Genomic DNA, 18,259 nt, shown 5'->3' on the forward strand with positions numbered 1-18,259 from the left:
CGGGGCCAGGCCGAGGTCTCCGCTGTCCCGGGTACTGGAACGCTCCAAGCTCTGCGAGTCTCACTCCCGCCCTCGAGTCTCTTCCTTGCTGGCCGGCCACACAGTGTGCAGGGCCCAAAGCCTCGCGCCAGGCTGCCGCGGTCATACTCTGCCCCTGGAGTTTCGCTCCTGACCAGGCAACTGCTGGGGTTGCTGCCGGTTCAGCGCCCCGACCAGGTGGACCCCCCCAGCAGCTTCTAGGGCAAAGGTGAGCAGAGCTGCTGGGGTCTGTGTCTGGGATTAGTGTGTGCATGCTTTTCTCTCTCTCTCTCTCTGTGTGTGTGTGTGTGTGTGTGTGTGTGAGTGTGTGTGCGTGTTTGCTTCGGTATGTGTAAATGTCAGTACACAACATGGGAACTGTGTGTGAGCATGGAGTTGGGTAAGTGTGTGCTTCAGTGAGTTGGGTGTGGGTGCAAAGTTGGGTGAGTGTGCAAGGGCAGTGTTGTGTGGGTGGAGTGTCGTGCACGTGTGCATGCCTGTGACAGAGACAGTGCAGAAACTGGTGAAGACTGTGTCTGGGTGTCTTGAAAGAAAATGGGAGACCAGGTACAAGGATATTTGGGGGGCTTTGGGTCAAGAATCTTTGGCAAGCTGTAGGGCACGTATGTGAAGAGTATGTGGGAGTGTAAGAACTGCAATTGTATCTGTTTTCTTGTGGGGCGTGGTGAGGGTAGTTCTGGGGTCCTCACGGTGAAGGGATGGTAATAGAGGAATGTGTGGGGTGGTATCTGCTCTTGGAGGGGTGAATATAGTCTGGGGCAGTGGGCTGTGGACAGAACCAGTCTCTGAGATCTGGCCTGGAGTAGTTTGGGAACCACCCTTGCCTTTCTCTTGGCGTACTGGGTTGGGGCAAAGTGTAAGTGTGGCCAAGGGGCTGGGCTTACCCTTGCACTCTTGCGCAGGGTTCCTGCTTCGTGAGAGTGGAGCTGCAACCTCACCAGTCATCCCTCACCCCAGGCTCTGTACTCAGCCCTGCCTGTGTGAGGAACATGGTGCAGAAATACCAGTCTCCTGTTCGAGTCTACAAGCACCCCTTTGAGCTGGTCATGGCAGTAAGTGACCCTCATCCTTGGGCCCCTCATGTGATGGTTGGAGAGACTCAGGTTGGCTGTAGTGGGAAGGAGAGGGAGCCTGCTGTGGCTCCTCTGCCTGGCTGTCCCTTCCCACCTTTACAGAACTTCTGGGATCCCTGACTAGTGACCTCATGTCCTCCTCTTGTTGAACCTATCTCTCCCTTCAGACTGCCAGAAAATAAAGACATCAGCAGCTGGGCTACTGGTGCCATAATAATACTGATGATGATGATGATGATGATGATGATGATGATGACAATGTGATAGCTGACATTCATTGAATGTTTACTGCTCAGAGTCTTCATATATGATGTTTCCTTCATTAGTCCTGTTTTACCTCAGGCTTATCCAGATGGAGAGGTGACACCAAATTCTGTACCTCAAGAGAGAAGGAGTCAGGGCTCAGAGCCTCAGCTTTAACCTTGAGACCCTCGGTGTCCTCCTTCTCACAACTCCCCCTTCTCCTTTGAGGAATTTGGAATGGGAGAAGAGAAGGGTGAGTTTGTAGGAAGGGTCTGGGCACAGGGCTGCTCAGGGTAGACTCAGAGAAGCTTTGCAACCCATCAGTGTTGTATAGCAAGTTAGCTGAATCTGAAACTGGACCAAGTTCTTGTTCTTTTGCACTAGTGGTCTTTGCACTTGTACAGGCAGACCTGGAATTCTGTCTTAGTGCCATTATTCTGCCTCTTTGAATTTTCCTTATGTGCCTGGGAAAATGAGGAGCAATGCTGTGGGATTGTAGTGAGGAGTAAGCAAGGTAATTCACATGCCTGGCACATAGTAGGCCTTGTACAGCAGTCTCTGTATCACACAAGGTCTTATAAATAAGTATACGGAAAGTGTCAGAATCTACCTCCATCTGCTCCACTCCCTAGCTGCACAACACCAGCATTCTTTGCAACACTTTCATGTCAGTTGGTGGCTATGTGTGTGTCCTACCTATATGATCCTACTGTATGCATCTACATGCATATGTATCTATAGTTAGATAATGAATTAAAAGACATCACAAAAACAATCTGTATGTGTTTTTCTGTGACATGCAAAAGATCCTAAGATAGCAGAAAGTCAAGGACAGGCCTGGGTCATATCCCAGCTTCACAATTGACTAGTTGGTCAAGTCGATTAACCTCTACGAGCTTCAAATTCTCATCTTTAAAATGGTGATCAACTGGTTCCCAAATTCTGACAGTATGTATGTGGAGGAAATGAATCAATTTATGCCAAATTCCTAGTACAGGATGTGACGCAGATGGAATGTTCTATCAGTCTGGCTACTGCTGTCAGTAAAGCCTGCGGCAGTGACTCTCCTTCTGTGTGGTGGATGGGACTCTGTGGGTGGTAAAGAGACCTAGCCATATGGTATCAGAAGATCTGGGTCCTTGATGCTCTGCTGTGTGTCCTTGGAAAGTCACTGACTTCTCTGAGCCTCAGTTTCTGTATTATTGTGTGTAATAGGGATGGTTATACACACTTCCTGTGATTGTCATGAGGATTAAAAGTGACTCTGTGTGTGTGTGTTGCCCAGCACAGGGTCCAGTCCATACAATGCAGATAATGAATGATAGATAAGTATAAATAATATTCCTTGGTCTAAGGCTCCTGACAGTTCTTATAGTTTGAGAAGACTTGAGGATTCATTCATTCATTCATTCATTCAACAGAAAAGAGAATCTGTCTCACCTTCTGGAACAGCACAGGGACCCATGTTTCTTGGCTATAAAGCTAGACACATAACTGTAGAATAGAAAATCAATTATTACATGGGTTTAATAAATCTAAACCTAAAAATGCTTACAGCCATTGTGCCTTAAAAACTCAACGTGCCCAAAATGCAGCACTTCAGACTGTATCAGTAGGGCCAGTGACACACTAGCTTTGCCCTTATTGGAGTGTATGAAACATACTTTGTAAGCTGTGTGTTCTGTAGTCAAGGGCAGAGCTCAGTTTACTCTCTGTTAACAGTCTCTAGGTATTAAAGTGGGTAGAATAAAAAACAAACCAGATTTCAAATATTTCTACCTGTGTTAATTTCAGTTACTCATGTATTTAAAAAGGTTTGTCACAGCCATGCTATCCTATCTTCTATGTAGTCCTTGTGGTCCCAAGCCAAGCACAGCGACACCTCCAACAAAGCCACTTTACCGACTATTTACAAAACATTATTGTCCCCAAAATAGCTGCATAACTCCACATAACTTGTGGCTGTGTAGGCATAAAGGGATTTTCTTCACTTAATGTCCCCTTTGTTTCCCGGTTAAACACTTGCTCTCAGTGTGGGTCAGATGCTGGGAGGTTTTCGGATGAACTCAGCTGTTTTCACTGAATGAGCAGTGGAGGAGATGGCCCTTTGGCTTTTGTTGAACAAAACTGACCAGAGAATTGAAACGCGTCTCGCTTCTTCAAAAGTTCACCCAAATGACTCAAGGTTAATTTTTTAAAATTATTTTTTCTCTTTCTCTTTTAAACAGTATCTAATTTAATCAATGGCTTTGATCTCTAAATTCCTGCCAAGTTTGCTTTTACAAGTGGGACTGGGCATCTGTCTTCTTTCCTGACAGCATTTTGAATTCCTGAAGTCAGGCCATGGGCTATTATTACCTGGCAGATACAATCTAGACAACAGGGGGATGTGAAGCATCCGAGGTTGGGGAGGGTCCTCCCTTTGAATGACAGGTCCAAGAAATGTAGGGGTGGGGAAGGGTTGGGGTGGGGTATTGTCTGTGTGGGTTCTAGATTATTTGTTTTCCAAATGGATACTAGTGGCAGTGCCCCCCTCCAATGTTGGATCCCTGTTCCAACCCACTGCAAATTCTGAAATTCTTCTGAGCCTCAGTTTCTCACCTGGAATATGGAGTTAAGAAAGGCCATTGGTGGGGAGCAGAGAGAGTTGAAGTGAAGATTAAATCCGGGGAGGTAGGTGCTTGAAACTGTCTTCTTACACTGTTAGAACTCCTGAAATACTGCTTGGGTTGATTTTATTTATGTATAGATTTGTTGACCTGAAAGCCAAATATTATACATTTCTTCCATGTAAAAGATGTTCACAAGCAATGGTTTTTAGTAGTCTCTCTCTCTGTCTGACTCTCTCTGTCTCTTTCTCTGTCACTCTTTGTCTCTCTTTCCTTCTCTCTTTCTCTATGCTTAGGATTGAACCCAGGGCCTCATGCATGCTAAGCATGTGCTATACCACTGAGTTATACTCAGTCCTTAGAACAGTGATGGTGAACCTATGGTACGCATGCTTGCGTTGGGCTGATTGTACCATTGAAAGCTCTAAATGGTTTGCTATCACAGTCCTAGAACATTTTTATCACCCTTCAAAAAAAGTACCATTACATACCTTTTAGCTATCATCTCCTAGCCTCACCTGTCACTCCACACCCCATACAACAATTCAGCTACTTCCTGTCCTATGAATTTGCCTTTTCTTTTTCTTTTTTTTTTTGGTACCAGGAATTGAACTCAGCGTCTTGTGCTTGCCAGGCAAGCGCTGTGCTGCTGAGCTACATCCCTGGCTGAATTAGCCTTTTCTGCAAATGGCATCTTATAATTTATAGTCATTTTTGTCTAGCTTCTCTCACTTAATATATTAAAAAAAACACTTTGTTCAGGTATGATTGACATGCTATAAGGCTGAGTGTTTACATGTTGAGTTTGAGCATGTACCTATGAGTGTGATATTTTCTTTTCTTTTCTTTCTTTTTTTTTTTTTTTTTTTTTTTTGTCTTTTTCCTTTTTATCGGTACCGGGGATCGAACTCACGACTGCCTGCTTGCAAGGCAGGCGCTTATGCAGCTGAGCTAAATCCCCAACCCCTAAGTGTGATATTTTCAAGGCTTACCCATATGGTAGTATGTTTAGGTACTACATTCCTTTTAATGGCCAAATAATATTTAATTGTGTGAATTATTACATTTTGTCTATCCATTCATTAGTTGGTGGACATGTAAAGTGTGTCCAGTTTTGGCTTATTATGATTAATGCTGCTATAAATCTTTGTGCACAGGTGTTTGTGTGGATATAATCCTTCCAGAGACATCTTGCTGTGCATGGTGGTGGGTTTGGTGTGGATCTATGTGGTCTATTTTATTTTATTTATTTATTTATTTATTTTATTTTTTGGTACTGGGGATTGAACTGATAACCTTGCACTTGCCAAGCTGGCATGAGGCCACTGAGCTATATCCCTGGCCCTCTGCAGTCTATTTTAAATTATATTCAGCAGACTCATCTATAGTACTTGCTTGGTCTGAGAGAGTATTCTGAGTCCATTTGGATTTTTTCTCCTGGTACTAGGGGAAAGTTTAAAAAAATTTTTTTTTAATTTTTACGTTTTGAGACAGAGTCTTGCTAAGTTGCTCAGGCTAAACTTGAACTTGTGATCTTTTGCCTCAGCCTCCCAAGTAGCTGGGTTTACAGGCCTGTGCCAATAGGTCTGCCTATAAGACACTCTAATGATTTCATTTTAACCTGATTACTTCTATAAAGATCCTGTGTCCAAATAAAATCACATTTGCGGATATCTGGGATTAGGATATCTACGTATCTGTTTTAAGGGAATAGATTCAGCCTGTCACACTCAGCAAATAGCATATCAGGAATTGGAACTTAGAGAATCTGACCCCACAGACTGAGCTCACAGCCAGATATTTGAGATTCTGGTTCCGACAATCCTGAGACATTTGGGGACCAGCCTGGGCAGAGTGGCTTCAGGAATGACCTGGTCCTCTGTTGTAGCTGTTGCCCTGGAGCCTTATTGGGCTACATACCCTATGGCTTCAGGTCACCTGTGATTCTCAAAGCCAAAAAAGGAAGTTGGCTGGGAGTAGGATTTCTTAAAGGGGAGGCTCTGTCACTTAATGATTAAATGTTAAAATATTTAAAGACCTGGCCTTGTTGTACTGATAAGCAACTTGTAATTTAGCAAATGGATTGTTCAACAGTAGTAGCCTGAAAAGGGAAATTCTTGCAGGTCAGGCCAAAAGCAGTTAGAGTTGAAATGGTTGTCATGGAAGTAGTTCTAATACAGCGGCAGAGGCCTTATTTAAGTGAGTTTAAATTAGTTCCCTGGGGCCATCCTCAGATCCCATTGCTAGTAGATTAAGGTAAGCAACCCGATCTACTTTGAAGGGCTCTGATTTGGGCTCTGATTTGGGCTGTGAAACAAAGGTGATCTCTTGCCCAGAAAGGAGACTTTCTGATTTCTAAGGGCCCTGAAATAAATTGAAGGCTCCATTCATTAGCTTCTGCATGCATTAATTCATGCACATGTGTACTTATTTTCTTCTGTGTGTCAAGGCCTGTGCTAGGTCCAGGGGACCCCCAACCTTTGAGGCAGAGCACTTGATGAAGTGTATCACTGTTAACTTGCTTGTGCCCTGTTTACGTGGGTCTTTCATTAGAGGAAACTCCAGGAAGGTGGGGCTGTGTCAGTACTGTTATCTAATTCTGTTGACGTGGTTAACCTTTGTAGGAGCACAGATAAGGGCCCTTTGGGAGCCACTGGATGTCATTTAAGATAGCTAAGGGAAGAAAGGTTTGGGCTACAGGTCAGGACTCATCTCTCAGAGAAATGGATGAGTTGGATGCCAGGGTGAACCAGAAAGTGGTTGACAGGTGTTGGCAGGGGCTGCGGGGAAAGGACTCTGGGAGGTTTGGAAGACTTTAAGCAGGGAGGTACCAGGGTCAGTTTTGGGGTTTAGGAGGATGGAGTTGTTTCCATTCTGAAAGTCAGGAGAACACTGGGAAGCAGAGGTCCCAAGAATTTCCCAAGACTCTTGGGGAATCTAAAGTAGCATTTCCCTCAGAGCAAGAGCCTGACCTACCTCGCTGATATCAAGCTGCTCCGGGATGGTCTTGCTGACTCAATGTCCTGCTCTAAGCCATTAGGGGAAGTGCCACTGACCCTGGAAGTCCCTGGCCCAATCCCAACATGTGGTGACTCTGTAGCAGGTCTGTGTGCAGATGCTGGGGGCAGGCGGCGGGGCCTGACATATTCTCCAGGTGCAGAGAGGCATGGCAGTCTGATGCTGTGTTCCCTGGCTAACTGTATCTTATTGTAGCTGCAGGTCCAGAACCCTGTCAAAAACAGGTTGTAATACAGTTGGGTGTGGTGACATACACTGTATTCAAGCTATGGGAGGTTGAGGCAGGAGGATCATAAATTCAAGTCAGCCTGAACAACTTAGTGAGGCTCTGTCTCAAGAACAAACCAAGCAAATGACCAACCAAACAAAAACAGGCTGAATGTCAACTTGATTGACTTGAGAGATGCCTAGGAGATTAGAAAAACACAGTTCTGAGTGTGTCTGGGTGGTCATGGAAGTGTGACCTTGGGGACTTTATGTGGTCTTTTCCTCTCTGGTTTCCCCCCTTCTCTCTGCCTGTGGGCTGCCGTGGGTTGAACAGCTTTCCTCCCCTGTGCCCACCAGCGTGATGTTTCTGCCTTGGAACCAGCTGATGTGGACAGAAACCTGTGAGACCACAAACCAAAAGATATCTCATCTCTCTCTCTCTTTTTTTTGGTACTGGAACTGAAGTCATGACCTTGAGCTTGCCAGGCAAGTGGTGTGCCACTGAGTTATATCCCTGATCCTATCTCACCTCTTTTAAGTTGCAAGTGTCAAAGTATTTTATACAAATAACAGAAAAGTGGGTTAACACACAGGCAAAACTCTTCCTGTCTGTCTTGCTCATGGCTGATTCACTAGGGATGCACCTGTTATGGCAACAGAGGAAGTGTACTCAGGCATTCATTCTCCTGCCCAAGGAGTAGCTCCCAGAAGTCAGCTTTCTGCAGGTGCGCTGTGGACAGCAATAGACAGGCACAGAATATTCTCTGGGCTGTGGGTGTAGACATAAGTGGTCCATCAGAGACCAAAGTTCCAGTTCCCTTTATTTTAACTATAGAGATGTTCAGTTTTCTTTTTCTTTCCCTAGTACCTGCTTTCACTCTTCCGTTCCTCCCTCCTTCTCTCCCTCCTTTCCTTCCTTCCTTCCATCTTGGATGAGACATTCAGTGGTTGTCTCTGCAGCTCAGGTGTATTACAGTCCATAGGGAATTCAGTGATGAATGAAGTAGACACAGAAACAGTGACATTGAGACTACAAACAAACACAGACATATTCTATTCCAGTTCATGACCAATTCATCTCACGGAAGGTTGACTTTTTTTTCTTTAATGTGATAAAATATGCATAATTTAAAACTTTCCATTATAACCATTCTTATCTGCTACTAGTTGCTACTAGTGGCTTTAAGCACATTCGCATAGCTGTGCCATCATCCCCACCATCAGTTTCCAGAACCTTTCATTACCTTAATAGAAACTCTGGGCTCATTAAATATTATCTTCTCTTGTTCCTTTGTTTCCTGGTAAAAGCATCATTTTACTTTCCATCTCCACAGGTTTAGTGATTTTAGATGCTTTGTACAAGAGGAATCATGCCACATTTTCCCTTTTGTGTCTGGTTTATTTCACTGCACCGTGTCTTCATGGTTCATCCATGTTGTGGCAGGTGTTAGTACTTTGTTCTTGTTTATGGCTGAGTCATTCCACTCTATGTACTGTGCATCTACTGATGGACCCTTGAATTGTTTCTTCCTTTGGGCTGCTGTGAATAGTTTGGTTAGGAACATCTGTATACAAATATTTGTTCACGTCCTCTTTTATTTACTCTTGTCCGTTACAAACCTGTACTGCATGACATTTGGCACTATGCTAATATTGCATGGCACGGGTCATCTTCCTCTAATCTTTGCAGTGGTTTCCTAGAGCCTGTGTTATTTTCCTCCTCTTTTTTTCTGAGGCAGCAGCTCAGGGAGGTCCAGTTAAGGTCAACAGCTGACAGACAGGTGGGGATATGTGTTCAGATCTCTGTGTTCTCTTTGCCACCCCCTGCACTCTGTTCTTGCCCTCTGGCCATGTCTGCATACCCTGGCTGTGGAGGTTTTGGGTACAATGGCAGTGGGTTTTCAGCTGTGGGATGTTTGTGTACTATGTGTTTCTAGATGCCTGCAAAAGTCAATCTGAAGGGCTTCCAGGTCATGTTACCCTTGTTCACCTTAACCTCTTCCTTTCTTCAGTGGGGAAGATTCTGTTGCCATCAGGATGTGTGATGACATACTTAGCAAGCTCATCTGGGCACCTCTGTGGAGATCAGAGGACCTGCCCTGTGTAGTGGCACTTACTTGTTTATGGTATGACACAGATGAACTTAGAAAACATCACTCTGAGTGAAGGAAGCCAGATGAAGGGAACCAAGTGTCATGTGTTTGCATCTCCAGGAAGTGTCCAGGACAAGGAAATCTACAGAGATAGAATGTAGATTGAGTGGACATCTGAGGGGAGGGGAGAAAATAGCGAGTGACTTCAAAAGGGTACAGGGTTTCTTTTGGAGGTGACCAAAGTGTTCTGGACTTAGACAGCGGAGATGGTGATAACTTTTGAACATACTAAATAAAACACAATGAACTGTATCCTTTTTGCATGTTTGTGATGTGGAGATTGAAGCTAGACCTTGTATGTGCTAGGCAAGTGCTCTTCCAGTGAGCTATACTCCTAACCCTGAACTGTACGCTTTAGAAGGGTGAATTATATAGTATAAGAATTGTATTTCTTTTTTGTTTTATTTTTAAAGAATTGTATTTCCGTGAGAAAGAGCTGAGGGAGGTGAATGGACAGACACTCATCTATTCTGTGGACTCCAGGTTTGTAGGGGTCAGAAACTGACTGGGGAGACTCTTGCAGCCATGTACATGTCATGCCTGATCATGTGGGGGTCAGTGCCCTCAGTCTGTCTGTGCCGAGGAGACGAGAAGGCAGGGTGCTGAGTGAGATGACGTGCTAGGCTGCATCGGTGACATTTGGATATTCTCTCTTCACACTTGGTGGAAGTTGCAGTGTAAACAGTATTCCAGCTTCCTTTGAATTTGGATTAAGAAGAGCAGGAAGAAAGGACAGAGAGGAGGAAGCATCTGCTGTCAAATGATTAGCAGAAATAGCTTTTCTGTACTTTATAGAAGCTTGTTCCTTTTTAAAATTTAAATTTATTTAACAAATGCATAAGTGAAATGGACCATGTGCCAGGTGTAATTATAAGTGCTTTATGAGCACAGATGCCTTTATTTCTGTGAGCATTTGGTGAACTGTGTTCTCTTTTTGTTACACTTTTTACAAATGAGTAGAGAACTGAGAGAGCTTGGTGATTTGCTCCAGGCCAGTGGCTGGAGAGAGGCAACCTAGGCCTAGAGCCCAGGCTCCTAATGGGTATGCTCTTCTGCCATTCTGTCACCACACAAGTGTCTGTTGACTGCCAGCTACATGCTAGGCATTGTGAAAGGCACCAGGAGTTCAGAGCAGTGCCTACTTCAACAGTTTGATACACCAAGGAAAGAAATAGGTATGACTGAGTGCCAGCTGGAAGGCTCTAGAACGTTATCTACTTTATAGATGTTTTTATTAATGTTCTACTGTTGTAATAGATTACTGAGATAGCTAACTTTTAAGGAGAAAGGTTTGTGTTATAGTTTTGAAGATTTCAGTTCATGATCAGTTGCCCCTGGGCGAGGCAGTTATAGTAGTACATCAGGGTGGAAGTGTGGTAGAGCAAAAATCGCGCCTCTCATGTCTTGGAAGTAAGAAAGAGGGGCAAGGTGGGCTGAACTCCCATTTTCCACTTCGAGAGTATGCCCCCTTGCCAAAGACCTGAAGACCTCCCACTAAGCTCCACTTCCTACGGGTCATTACCTCCCAATAGTGTTACACTGGAGACCCATCCTTTAAGACGTGGGCCTATGGGGGAGATTCAAGATCCAAACTATAATAACAGATGAGAAAAGGGAAGTGTTATGCCCAAGTTATTCAGGCTGGAGGTGGGTACACCTGGGCAGGAATCCAGGGTAGTCAACTCCAGACTCCAACCTTGATGTGCTCAGGGTCCATATAGATTGTGCAGCAAGCTGGCCCTTGTCTGCCCTACTGTGGCCCACCAGGGCAGGTTCTGGGTTTTTCTGAGTTGATGTCCTGGCAGAGGGGCTGTAACTGAATCCTCTTGCTGCCTGTGTGCCAGGCCACATGTCTGCTCACTGGGGAGAGGCCTAGGCCTCCTCAGCAGCAGCAGCCAGGCAAGCTGTAGGGAAATGAGCTGCAGCTGAGGCCCTTGAGCAGGGACAGAACTGGCCACATGAGCTAGTTCCCAGTGCAGGAAGGTTTTGTGAGCTAGTTGATCATGGAAGACCCTGTGATGAACCCAAGGCAAAGGGGCCATGTCTGTTTAGTCTCAGAACCTCACCCCCAGGTTCCCAAGGGTCATAGCAATGTCTGACCTGGAGTAAAAACAGGATGATTGTTCCATAATGTAAAATGAAACAGGCAGAGTTAAAATGAATAAGTGTCCAGTGTGACTTAGTGTCAAGCTGTCAGTTGGACCTCCACTTGAATAAGGTCATGTGTATGGAATCGTAGGGAGTGAATGCACTTTGATATATGTGATGTGATCACTTTGTGTAGGGCCTAGGACATGCAAGACTTCATGACAGCCCAGGGTGGTGCTTGACAACCTTCAACCATAGGTCCCTCTTCCCTCACCTTCCAGTACAGTCCCTCTCTACTTGTCAAACACTTGGATTTTATTCAGCCAGGGTTTGTTAAGTGTCTTCTCTTGACCAGACTCAGAAAGGGAATACCAGGTGGGAAAGCTGGATCTTTGGAGGTGCTTATGGTTGAATACTTATTGGTGCTTTCCAAGGAGCAGGGTGACAGAGGACAGTCAAGGCTGGCTGAGCATGACCTGTGAGCAAAATGAACTAGGCCTCCCACCTGTATAGAAATGACAGTGTTTGGAGAGAACACAAGGTAGGAGCCTGACTACTGGAGGGTCAAATCTCGGCTTGACCCATCCCAGTGGGCAGGCATGTCACTGAACTTCTCTGACCTTTGGCTTCTCATTCATAGGATGAATATGACTGAATTTTTTGGGCTTTGGATGGGATAGCATGAAGGACTTGGAAGGATACATGCCCACAACGACCACTGCCAGCTCCTCCTCTCACTACAGTGATGATTAGTCTGACTGCTGAACATTGTACAAACAACTTTATCTGGCCCTGTGGGTCACTCGGTAAAGGACAGTTTCCCACCTAATGGGTCACTTGCTGTGGATGCTTATGTAGAAAGGACAAGGGGGTTGCCAGGGTCTGGGGTGTAGAATTGTACTGGCACTGGTAGGTGTCTTAGTTACTTTTTACTCATTGCTGAGACAGAATGCCTGAAGCCCAAAGTTGGGAAAGGAAAGTTTTATTTCTTACAGTTTTTGGAGGTTTCAGTCCATACTCAGTTGGCTCCAAGGCAGGGTGGCATGGCTGGGCCGCAGTTCATGGTGGCTGCTAACAGCAAGGAGGAAACAGGCAAAAGAGAGCGAGACACACCTTCTTCCTGCCATTATATTACATCCTGGCTCCACCCCTAGGCCAGTGTAGCACTCACACCCCCAATCCAAGTGCTAGACAATGAGCCAATCACAAATGCATAATGCAAATGCATGAGGCCTGGGAGCCACCAACATAAACCATGACAGTAGGAGTGATCTGTCTTGCTCCTGTGGCCATTTTGTTGTGGCCTTCAACGCAAGGAGTCTCTTTGGGAGCATTTTGGATCCTAACCATTACAAGGTAGAAGAGGGAGATGTGACCAAACAGCCCAGGGGACAGTGCTGGCTCTCCTTCTGAGCTGCCCATGAAGACAAGCCCAGCAGCTGAGCAAGGGCTTGCTGAAGGGGGTAGGGCCTGGCCCAAGGGGCACTCAAATCCAGATTCACCATCTCATCTGTGTGATGTTGGGTAAACTAGTGAGCCTCTTGGAGCTCAGGTTGACTCATCTGTCAAATGGGGTGGACACTATTCAGAAGACTAAATGAGAGATCATACAGCTGGCAAAGTACAGCCCACACTTACCAGACTTGCTGCTTTGAGATTCCCTCTGGGGAGATGAGAATTTTACCACCGTGTTTTATAAATGAGCAAATGAAGATACAGAGAGGGCAAGTGACTTGCCCAAAGTCATCCAGTTCAAAAGTAACAGGTCTCAGACAAGCCTGACCAATTTGGAAACATATCCCTCTCTCACTGTTCCCTTCCTGAAAGTCTTTTCCCATGTGGAGAGGAGGAGCAGGGCTGGTGCCTGAAGGCCATGAGGAGTTGTTTTTGGTTCTTGCAAACCTGTGCCTGGATCCTGTAGCCTGGAGAAAACAAACTTTGGTCTCTTATTCTATACCAGCTCAATCTGGCTTGTCTTCTGAACCACAAGCACATGGGACAAGGACCATTTTCCAGGACTATGAAAAGTTAGGGACTTGCCTGAGCTGGGAGCATGCAACACTGGCTCTGGAGTCAGCTGTTCACCCCAAGCTCTGCAGCACCCTCCCCTCAGGAGAAATGCCTCTTCCTTCTGCGGCACAGAACTCCTTGCTCTAACACTAGTGGCTGTCAGAGCAACCAGTTTTGCCATCTGGCAGGAGGCAGCTCTGCTTTCCTGACCTGAGGGGAGGATGGGATGTCTGGCCTTATAGGACCCGAGGCACCATGACCACCAAGGCACTGTTCATCTCCTCCCCCATCTCAGCCGCTGGGTCACATCTCTCCTCCAGGAGCTGGGAGGGAAGGGGGTGGAGGTGTCTGTCCTCAGATGCCGCCACTACTTTTGGAGATTACATTGATCCTAATTTTGGGGCACATGGGCTTGGTGAGGCTAAGAGCAGACCCCACTCAAATAACATCTGCCACGGATGCCACCAGTTCTGACCTGGTGTTTCTGGAGCTGGCATAGACCCTCACCCCCTTTTAAGATGGTTCATAGCCAAGAGTTCCTTACAGATATCTTCACTCTGCTGTGTCTCTCCAGACTGCAGAAGGAAGCAGCTGCAGCTCAGAGCCTACATGGATTGTATAGGTGGCTCGGGGGCCATTCTGGCCTGGGGGCTCTGGTTATTCACATGCAAAGGAAGAAAATGACTTCAATTTCATGTCATAAACAAAAATTAATTCAAAAGGGAACAAAATATTTGGGGTAAATATATTTAGGCCATCATTCACTTCTTTCAGTAATGTTTTCTTATTTTCAGAGTATAAGTCTTGCACTTTTTAAAGGCTTTTTTGCGGGTAGGTACCGGGGATCAAACTCACAACCTCATGCTTGCCAGTCAGGCACTTGTGTTGCTGAGCTAAATCCCCAGCCCCTCCTAGGGCCTTGGGACCTTCCTCTTGTGAAGGGCACAGTGTCACGGAACCAAGTTAACTTCTAACACTTGGTGCCAAACCTTATCTCAGACACACAGAGAAGCCACGGAGAAACGATCCCTGCTGCCCCTTCTCTGTGCCCACATCCCTCAGTCCTCATGTGGAGTGGGCACTGAGAAGTTAGGTGATTTACCGATGGTCACACAGCTGATCACGGAGGGCCAGGATCTGTACCCAGGCAAGGGGATGCTTCCAATCCCTTCATCATGGCTCATGAAGAGCACATTGCAAGTAGTTATATGGACACATGCATTTAAAATGTACTGGGGCAGAGCTGGGGTGGTGTTCAGTGATAGAGCACACCCTTTGCAACACAGAAGTTTTAAATTTTGGTGGTATCTACTTTATTTTTTCTTTTGCTTGTGCTTTTAGTATCCTAACTACAAAAGCATCATCTAATTCTAAGTGATAAAGATTTACTCCTGCTGAGTGTGCAGGCTTGTGTACATAATCCTGGTAGTCAGGAGGCTGAATAGGAGAATCTATGAGTGTTTGAGGCCAGCTGGGGCTACATTAAGTTTGAACCTGGACTGCATAGCAAAACCCTCGCTCAACAAGCAAGCAGGCAAGCAAACCAACAACAAAGATTTACTCCTGTGGTGGTTTTTTGTTTATTTGTTTCTTTTAGTGCTAGGCATTGAACCCAGGAATGTGCACCTGGTAGGCAGGTGCTTTACTGCTGAGCTACATCTGCAGCCTACTGTGATTTCTCGTAAGATTTTACAGTTTTAGATTTTTACCTCCAATATTATGTTCCATTTTGAGTTAATTTTTGTTTATGCCATGAGGTTGAAGTCATTTTCTTCCTTTGCATGTGCATATCCAATTGTGCCAGTCATATTTGTTGAAAGATTATCTCTCCTCACTTCCTCTGTCTCCCCTTACCCCCATTTAGTTGTCTTGATCCTCCTGTCAAAAACCAATTGATTTTCAGGCATAATGGTGCACGCTTATAATCCCAGCACTCAGCAGACTGAGGCAGGAGACACAGCAGAGTGAAGTGAGTTTGAGGCCAGCCTGGGCTACAAAGTGAGTTCAGGGCCAGCTTTAACTGCATAGTGAAACCTTTTCTCAGAAAGCCAAAAAACAAACAAACCAACCAATTGACTATAAATTTGAAGTTTTATTTCTGGATCCTCAATTCTACTCCATTGATCTATATGTCTGCTACTCCTCCTCCTCCACCACCTCCTCCTCCTCCTCCTCCTCCTCCTCCTCCTTCTCTTCCTCCTCCTCTTCTTCTTCTTCTCCTCCTCCTCCCCCCCCTCTTCCTCCTTCTTCTTCTTCTGGGTTGAACTCACAACCTTGTGTTTACCAGGCAAGTGCTTTAGCAGCTGGACTAAATTCCCAGTCTATGTCTGCTCTTTTATACACAAATGCCACACTGCTTTGATATTATAATCTCATAATATAGTTTGAAATTAGGAGGTGTGGATCTTCCAGTTCTATTCTTCTTCAAGATTGTCTTGTCTGTTCTAGGTCCTTTCCATTTTCACATGAATTTTGGGACATGCTTGTCAATTTCTGCAAACAAGTCAGTTGGGATGTGAATAGATGTCACTGAATCTGTAGATCATTTTAGGGCATGATAACATCTTAACAATATTATGGCTTTCAGTCCACGAGCAGAGGAAGCCTTTCCATTTGTTTAGGTCATCATTCACTTCTTCCAGCAATGTTTTCTTATTTTCAGAGTATAAATCTTGCACTTTTTAAAGTTTTTTCTTTGGGAGGGTATCAGGGATTGAACTCACAACCTTGTGCTTGTCAATCAGGTGCTTGTGCTGCTGAGCTAAATCCCCAGCCCCTCGTAGGTATTTTTTGATGTTTATTGTAAATGGCATTGGTATTTTAAAATTGCATTTTTTTAGTTGGCTCATGGCTAGGATATAGAAACAGAATTGATATTACATATTGATCTTAGTACATGGGCTGTCGAAGTGAGCACAATGCATGTTAATCTTGCATGTTGCAATCTTGCTGAATTATTTGTGAGTTTTAACCTTGTGTGTGTTTGTATGTGCATATATGGTATTTTCTATGTGTAAGAGCATGCATTAACAAATAGAAATAGTTTACCACTTTTCCAGCTGGATGCCTCTTACTTCTTTAATTTGCCTAACTGCCTTGACTAGAGCTTGATGAGAACTGAGATGAGCTGACATTGTGACTTGAGTTTTGGGGGAAAGCATTTGGTCTTTCACTCTTGAATGTGATGTTGGCCGTAGGCTTTTGTAGAGGCTATGTTGTTGCTACATTGTCCAGTTTGGACTCAAACTTGTGATACTCCTGCCTCAGCCTTTCAGAGTGCTGGGATTACAGGTGTGTACTACCAAGATCAGCTGAGATGCTCTTTCTTTTAAAATGTAAAAGAAGATCCCATCCTTCTAAAGATGAAAACTCTGATGTAGAGTCAAATGCAAAAGGTATTAAAATATTGGCATTGTTGTAAAAATCTCTGTGATTGTGTCCAGACAGGGAGCTGCCCTGGGCTCTCCACAGCTGCTCTCTTAGGGGGCAGCAGGAAGGCTGTGCTCATGGCCCCCTCCCCTCCTCTGTCCCAGGCCTATGAAAAGCGCTTCCCCACATGCCCGCAGATCCCAGTGTTCCTGGGCAGTGAGGTGCTACATGAGTCCCGCAGCCCAGACGGGGCCTTGCACGTGGTAGAGCGGAGCTGCAGGCTGCGTGTGGATGCCCCAAGGCTGCTGCGGAAGGTGAGTGGTTGGTTGATGAGGAACAAGAGGGTGGAGGGCTGAGCTGGTCTGGCCCGGGTTGGAGACCACTGGAGTTCACAGTGGAGTAGGGGTTCTAGGGACCAGTGCCAAGTTGGAGTGTCGCAGAGGGCTGGGTCTGAGGGTTTGGACCCAGCCTGGGTGGTGGATGTGGGTGGGGACTGGGTTGGGAAGGACTCTAGAGTGGGCTGGGTGGGTGGCTGGAGGAGGGATCTGGGGCTGGGATCCAGAGGACCAGGGTGTCTCATGTGTGCTTTCATACCTTGCAGGTTGCGGGTGTGGACCACGTGGTCTTCGTGCAGAAAAACATCCTAAACTGGAGAGAGAGGACACTGCACATCGAGTCGCACAATGAGACTTTTGCCAGCCGTGTGGTAGTCAGTGAGAACTGCAGCTACACGGTGCTGTCCTCTCCCTCCTGCCCCTTTCTCCCTTCCGTGTCACTGTCTGTAACATGCAGGATGCCCCGTTGCATTTACAGTTCAGATAAACAGCTGATAGGACGGTTTAGTGTGTCTTACATACTGTTCTGGTTATACTTACAGGAAAACATTCTTTGTTGCCTACCTGAAATTCAAACATGCCTGGGCATCTTGTATCATCTATATTTGGCAGCCCTCTCCTCTCGCTTTTCCCTCTCTCCTTTCCTTCTCTCTTTTATGAAACTGTTTAACTCTTCATCTGTGAAATACTCATCATTAGTCAGGTGCGGTAGTGCATGCCTGTAATTCTAGCACTTGGGAGGCTGAGACAGGAGGATTGTTGCAAGTTTGAGACCAGCATGGGCTACAAAGTGAGCTCAAGGCCAGCCTGAAGGGCATAGTGAGACTCTGTCTCAAAAAGACAAAAAAAAAAAAAAAAAAAAAAAACAAAAAAAAAACAAAGTCTATCTCATAGACTGTGGTGAGGATTATCTCAAGTAAGATGGTCTTATCCAAACCCCTTAGACCAAATTAGACCAATTTAGCACATACTGAATTTCCTGTCATCTTTCAAATAATAATGGTTACTAGTCTCTAGTACATATTGATGGGAACCCGTTTTGCCAGGACCCTGCCAGGGACTGGGCACCCAGCCATGCACCAGCCTGCCAGGCCATTGTCCTCACACGGCTTTCA

The 18,259-nt window shown here is 45.5% G+C and overlaps 1 protein-coding gene across 3 annotated transcripts in view; it reads left to right on the forward strand.

The window, feature by feature from the left end:
* The window catches only part of Sec14l5 (SEC14 like lipid binding 5), a 39,865-nt gene continuing 21,606 nt past the window's right edge, over positions 1-18,259 (forward strand). Inside the window, exons 1-4 of one of the 3 annotated variants that reach the window (XM_063226428.1) lie at positions 1-247; positions 942-1,091; positions 16,974-17,123; positions 17,411-17,542. In XM_063226428.1, the coding sequence (XP_063082498.1) occupies positions 1,029-1,091; positions 16,974-17,123; positions 17,411-17,542 (345 nt within the window). In that variant the 5' untranslated portion in view covers positions 1-247; positions 942-1,028. The remainder of the gene's footprint in view (positions 248-941; positions 1,092-16,973; positions 17,124-17,410; positions 17,543-18,259) is intronic. The other 2 variants (XM_063226427.1, XM_003477733.4) reach the window with 2 other exon arrangements.

Source organism: Cavia porcellus, unplaced genomic scaffold (genome assembly GCF_034190915.1).
Source record: "Cavia porcellus strain 051 isolate PalLab524CR breed Dunkin Hartley unplaced genomic scaffold, mCavPor4.1 scaffold_16, whole genome shotgun sequence".
NCBI classification, from domain to species: domain Eukaryota; kingdom Metazoa; phylum Chordata; class Mammalia; order Rodentia; family Caviidae; genus Cavia; species Cavia porcellus.